At 57.4% G+C, this 6,398-nt stretch overlaps 1 protein-coding gene across 1 annotated transcript; it reads right to left on the bottom strand.

Moving 5' to 3' along the window:
* Nucleotides 1–1,111: 1,111 nt before the first annotated feature.
* Nucleotides 1,112–5,122, bottom strand: LbrM_30_3800 (TATE DNA transposons; the record flags this gene model as incomplete). Its single annotated transcript, XM_001566953.2, has 1 exon — nt 1,112–5,122. The coding sequence occupies one exon, from the start codon at nt 5,120–5,122 to the stop codon at nt 1,112–1,114; it is 4,011 nt and encodes a 1,336-aa protein (XP_001567003.2).
* Between the last annotated feature and the right edge of the window lie 1,276 nt (nt 5,123–6,398).

Genomic DNA, 6,398 nt, shown 5'->3' with positions numbered 1-6,398 from the left:
AATAGTAGAAAAACAGGGTGGGCTGAAAAGGAAAGCGGAACTGGGTGGATGATGGGCGCGCCCCATCAGGAAGAAGGTATAAAAAAAGGAAACCACGCTCACGGGTTAAGAGAATCTGTTTGAAAGGAAACTTTGAAACTTTGTTGAAACGAGAAATTCATCATCTTGCAAAATATTACCTGAACAGAAAGCGGTTCATTTAAAGGAAATTTTTCAACCCTAAAATTTTTCACTCACCATCTACATGCGGTTCGTCCACGCCACAGTCGACGCCCTCACCTTCCCACGGTTCCCGGAGTACACACCCCGCATCCGCGGAAGGAAACCGGTCCGCCGTTCTGTGGCCTTCCGGTCCGTTCCGGACATCCGAGAAATTCGTGTCTAGGGTTGGGTGGGTGGGCGTTTTTTCGTCGCGGGCCGCATCAACACTTAGAGTGGATTACTTCATTTATGAATAACACATTAGAGAAGAAATAAAGGGACAATAGAAAGTAATCATTCATAACAGAAACACATATTTCCGACCTGTGGCCATAATTTCCAATCGGGAAACATTATGGCACCCAGCCTGTATATTTCGCAAATCCATCACCACATCCCACCAACCACCCCCATCCCCCTTCCAGTTCTTTTGCCCAGACAAATTAACCCGGCCAACTATAAGGTCAAGTGCCATTCGATTGCCTTTGTGGTTTTACACGCCGCCAATGGAATGCCACCGTCCTGTGTGATAGGGTGCTCGCGAAGATATAATTTCTTGAAGACAACAGAGGGCGAGAAGGGAGAAAGATTTGTGGAAGGCAGATGGGTATGGAACTAATCTTCGCGACCCCATTGGGAAGCGGCAAGGCAGGCACGCAACCACGACCGCGGCGCCGCGTCATGATTATGCCGCCGGCCTCCTCTACCGCGTTCAGTCGCGTGAGGAGCACATCAAGTCGTCTTGGACTTCTTTCGTGTGCTTTTTCTTATGGCTTGGCACCGGTACCGGGGAAGCCTCCCCCCCATAGAACGCGGTTAGCCATCCATAACTTGTGGGCGATGTCGTCGCACCGTCCTCTGGAGAGTCGGCCGTCAGGTTCCGGCTCCCCTCGGATGTTTCTGGTGACGATCATATCTCGCCGCCCTCCTCGCGGCGCCGCTCTTCGCATAGCGGGCACCACATGTGCCGGAGGAACGGCACGCCAAACGGTTCAACCCGGTGAACCTCCAGCGACCCTGTCGCGTCCACCCCGAAGTGTCGCGAGTAGGCGTCCGCCGGATTCCGCGCACCCTCGACGTAGAAAAAGACTACGTCGATCCCTCTGTTGTACCAGAGGTCGTAGGTGTACTCGAAAAGTTTGTTCAAGGCGTAGCCTCTGCCAATGCCGCCGAAACCGTTCAGGTGTTTCTGCGCAATGACAATCGCACGGTGGTCCGTGGCAAGCGCGATTCGCGCTCCGTTGGGCACCCTGTGGTGCTCCACCAGGTGTCGCAGCATTAGTTGTGCCGCGCGTGGTTCCGCGTGTGCCGAGTACCGCGCCTGGAAGCGGTCCGCCTGCAGGTCGGGGTCCTCGAACCGGCCTCCCGACCGGACGCGGCGACGCAGCTGGTACTGGCGCAGTTTTTCGAGGACGCGTTCCGCCTCGCCGTCGTCGCCGCCGAGTTGCCGTTCCAGGTCCTCGGTCCAGCGCTGCCGATAGGTCCACATTTCTGTGGCGCCCGCGTCGCGGAGGTGAAGTACAGCACCCCAGCCCTCCAGCGACGCGTCGGTGAAGGCCACCGCGTCATAGGTCGCCTCGTCCGTCGTTGGGTGTCTCTCGTCCGAGATTTTCCACCACGGATTCTGTACCAGTGCGCCGCCGATCTCCTGCAGCGACCGCGCCACGGAGGAGTCGATGTACGGCACCGCGTCGTCCCAGTCGTACCCGCGGAACGTCAGCCGGTATATGCCTCGGTAGGCTCTCAGCAGCTTGAATGCCCGTGCGGGGTTCATTTGCGTGGTGTGGAGCGCGAAGAAGATCAGCGAGATCAGCGAGGCCAGACTGCGTATGGTGTGGCTGGTCTTTTGGAGCGCAAGCTTCAGCTTCGCCACCGTCTTCACCGAGTTGCGGATCAGCCGCTCACGGCCATTCCATGTGTATTCCTCGCCGAGAAAAACGGTGTTGGCACTCGCCAGCTGCAGGATTTCCTCGTCCGACATCGCCTCCAGCTCGTCCCGGTTGGGTGACGTCATCAGGTTCGCCGCCTTGATGCGTGCGACGATCGTGCGCACCGCGAGCACAAACTCACGCTCCTGGCCTTCGCGTGCGGCCACGAGAATGTTGTCGATGAGCGTGGTGATGGTGACGGGCGTGTCGATGTCCACAATCGTCCACGTCACCGCCTGGCCGACGGCAACGCTCCATCGCGCGCCGGTCGGGAGAGTACGAAGGCGGTAGTATCGCCCGTCATGCCTGGCTCGAAAAACGAACTTGTTACGGAGTGTCGCCGCGATCGGGATAGCGTCGTAATAAGCTTCGAAGTCGATCTGTAGCATGTAACGGGCGTATCGCAGCCGCTGTCGTCTTCCGAGGCGCGTGTCGTAGTGGACGCGCGGGACGTGATGTTTGGGGATCACGCGGTTCAGCAGGGGCTCCGTGATGAGGCGTCGTCGTCCTTTCAGCTCCGGCACCGTGAAGACGTTCACGCCGTGCATGCCCTCTGGCAATTGCACCTGGGCGCCGATGTCGCTGCTCGGGCACGGTTCGAACTTGCCCATCTCGACCGCCTGTTGGATTTCCGCCGTTGTGAGCACGCACTTTTTGATGGTCCTCGACGTCCGCAACCCATCGTAGAAGGAGGGATCCAGAAAGCACTGGATTCGCTGGAGAAACCGCTTCGTTGAGGCGCGTTTTGTCGGCATCGCGAGCACGGTATCCATGTCCAGTGGTGTGTTCCGTTTCAGGTGCAGCGGCCACTGTTTGACGAGCGCTGGTCGCTCCGTCAGCACTTGGATGAAACCGGACATCTGGTCCACCATGGCCGACACCTCCTGTGGCGCGATTCCGAGATTCGCGCACGATGACTCTTGCGATCGGAAACGGAACACGGATGCCGCAGCCTCTAGAGGGTCTGGAATAGCGCTCTTCCGGCGTTGTCCCTTGCGGTCTCGGCCTCCACCGTAGGCTGCTGGCCATACCCAAGATAGCGCAGCAGCGTGGCCTGCTTCGCGTGCCCGGAAATCATCAACAGGTCCTTCAACGGGACACCCGCTTCCGCCATACAACGGAGCGCACCTTTCCGGATCGAGGGCAGCTGTGCACCTCGCATCTCTGTTCGCACCTCCTGGGCGATCAGCGCCCGCAGCTCCTCCACGTGTGGTGCAAAGAGCTCCTCGGATGGTCTTTTCTCGACCAGCATCTCCTGCTGCGTCGCTGCAAGGTCCCTCGTCAGCACCGACGGGATCGGGTACGGGCCACGTGTTTTGGCACCCTTTCCCTTGCGGATCGTCAGCGTGACCTTCACGTATGTATCCGTCGATGTTCCCGGGAACAGCGTCACGTCCTTCGCTCGGAGCGTGGAAATGTCGCACGCTCGTGCTGCGAATCCCCCACATCATGGCGAGGAACAGCGCGGCGCGTGGATGGCCTAAGCGGAGCCGTTTGGAGATCCTCTCGACCTGTTGACGCGAAACGAAGGGAGGCGCATCCGGCACCGACTCCTTCATGTAGCGCTGCACCGTGCCAAAAGCGCTTCGCCACTCGGGATCGTCCTGAAGGCGAATACCCCGCGTCTGCGTCGAGTAGAGCGGCAGGTCGCGCAGCGCACCCGCCACCGCGGCAAAGGCCTTCGCGGTCGTTGCCCACTTCCATTTCCGGGCCCGTGCGGTCGACAGGATCAAGTCGATGCATGCCGCCGGAAAGCGCATGAGCATCTGTTCCGAGTTCATCGACTTGATTCGCGTCAACCATCGCAAGTGGTGTGCGCGAGTGTCGGGCCGCACAAGACTCCATGCCAGCTGTGAGATGTGTGGCGGTTTCGCGGCGAAGAGGAACCAGTTTCTCGGGCAGACCTCTGCCTCTTCTTCTTGCGAAAGAGGCCTGCCCTGCATGTTTAAAGGATTGGAGCGGAGGCTTTCGAGAGCGCGCATTGCCTCTGTCGAGATGTTCGCGTCGACGTCCGCGTACCCATCGCCCTTCTGGTTTCCTGGAACGCTGTACGGCCCACCGTCCTCCTCATCGTCGCCGAGTTGATTCCCGGCGCCGTCGTCTGGCCATCCTTTTCTCTTCACCAGGCGCGGTCGCGGTCCGTTTGTATGGTCCTGGTGTGCCTCTGATGCCGCACTTCGCGGAAGAGGTACATATCTCAACGCGTGTCGCGGTGCACGCTGTCGCTTGGATGGATTGTAGTGCGTCAAGGCTGTGGGAACATACACACCCACGGTCGCCTCCGAGGCATCCTTTGTAAGGACATAATAACTCGGATAGCGCGCGCCATTCATGTCTTCCGGTGCCTCCCGGAGGCTTGCGCCAAGCAGAAATTTGTACCCTTTCACTTCCTCCGAAAGTGTCGGTACTGAAGCTCCACGGACGAGATACAATTCGTCGGTTGAGGGGTCCAAGGTCACCTCCTCGAGTTGGTGTTCGTCACGAAAAATCACCTCCCCCAGATCGCTCGGTGAGGCCTCGGCAATGTGGATCGTTTTCCCGAGAAGCTTCAGCATCTCCTGGACACTGTATGGTCTCAATGGTGTCATCTTGTGCCTCACGCGCTGTTGTTCGACGGCTGTGTCACTCAAGCCGTGTGCCACACCGTCGCCCACTCGCGCCAGAGCCGTCGCGGCCCAGAGGTGATCCAGGACTGCTTCGTACACCTTTTTAGCGAATTTATTTGCTTCAGAAAAAGGTGAGCTCTGTCCACTCAGAAATGCATTTTCCTTGCGGGACGTGTGGTGACGCGTTTGTCGCATTCTTTCCCTCCACGTTCTCAGTTGGAGGCGCGTGGGTGACGGACACGCATCGTTGTGACACCTCAGCTCTCGGTGATGGAAACCCGCTCGACCGTACAGAGCGTGTCTTGTTTCCGTTCCTGCGAGCTGAGGTTCGCGGTGGTGTTTTTCTGACACTGTTCTTCGCGGCTTTTCGCCGTGGGAGTGGGGCATCCATTGCGGATCTCTCCGGACGTTTACGAGAAGGTGCTTTTGACGCGGGTACAGGCGTCTGTGGCGTGCGCTTTGTGCGCTCAGCCCGGTCCATCTTTTTGCGCACCGTTTCCTCCTTTTTCTTTTGCCGAGGAGGTGGCTTTGGAGAACGTGCTTTCGGCTGGTTTGCGCGCCTGGAATCCCGTTTCGGGTTCGTGGATTTCGTTGCGCGCCTTTCGCCACCACCCAAGTGAAAAGTGTCTTCACGGTTCGCCGTGGTTTTCTTCAACCACGGCTTGTGCTCGATTTCGTTGTAGAAGAAATCCTTCCGTGACACCGGGTGGTTCGTCAGAATTTTCCTCATTTTCTCGAGGAAATATTCGCGTGGCGGGTGGTGTTTTGACGCCGCGTACAGGAGGCGCCGCATGCACTTTGCCATGTCGTGGCTATGGTCGATTTGTATGTCCAGATGAACGCCGAAAAATACGGCAGACATGTACAAACCGCAGTCGTCGCTATAGCGTTCCTGACGTGGTGAAAATTCATTCACCAAACGCAAAGCTGGCCAGACCATTTTGAAGTGCTTACGCAGTTTTTCTTCCACTATGGGAGAAGGTGCGGAGTCCAGGATGCTCAGCTGTATTTCTGCTGAGTCCCGCGTCCCTTTCTCCAAAAGCCCTGCAATCCAGTGCTTCATAATGAAGATTGGGAAATAAACCACGCCGTGACGGTGCACCTTTGCCTTGAGTTGCTGCGCGCGTTTCCAATCAAGGTGCACCATCGTGTCCGACGGAACGATCCGTTTCTTAGGGAGGTACGCTTTGTAGATCACATCGAGTTCGATATTCGATGTTTTCCCCTCGCGCATGTCACCGCCCCACATTTCTTTTGCAAATGATCTTGCGATACCGAATGTGGTTTGCCTCTTGTGTGCGGTGGCCTCCTGCGAAACGTCGGCTGTGGCTCCGTCGGGCGTTAGTTTTTTGACCCGTCCTGTGCCTCGCCTCCGCGGTAAAACTTACGTCGGTTGTCTCCGGCGTTTCCTCGGTAACCGTTTCGTTGGCCTGTGCCTCTTCCGTTGTGTTTTGCCGGACCATAGGTATAGTAGTTTGAATTTTGGTAATCGTGCTGGCTCTGGCTATTCCTCGGAATCCGCTGTCCGAATTTTTGTTCTTTCAGGCATTGTGAAAGCAAGTCTTTCATTTTTAGTAGGTTTTCTTCAGTGAGTCCCGAGAGTGCTTCGAATCCTGCCATGTCCAGTGCTCCGATCTGTGTCCCGTCGGCTCCGAGAATTGGC

This window comes from Leishmania braziliensis, contig 63 (genome assembly GCF_000002845.2).
Source record: "Leishmania braziliensis MHOM/BR/75/M2904 WGS CADA00000000 data, contig 63, whole genome shotgun sequence".
NCBI classification, from domain to species: domain Eukaryota; phylum Euglenozoa; class Kinetoplastea; order Trypanosomatida; family Trypanosomatidae; genus Leishmania; species Leishmania braziliensis.
Note: the sequence above shows the minus strand (reverse complement) of the source record. Positions and strands in the feature narration are given on the sequence as shown.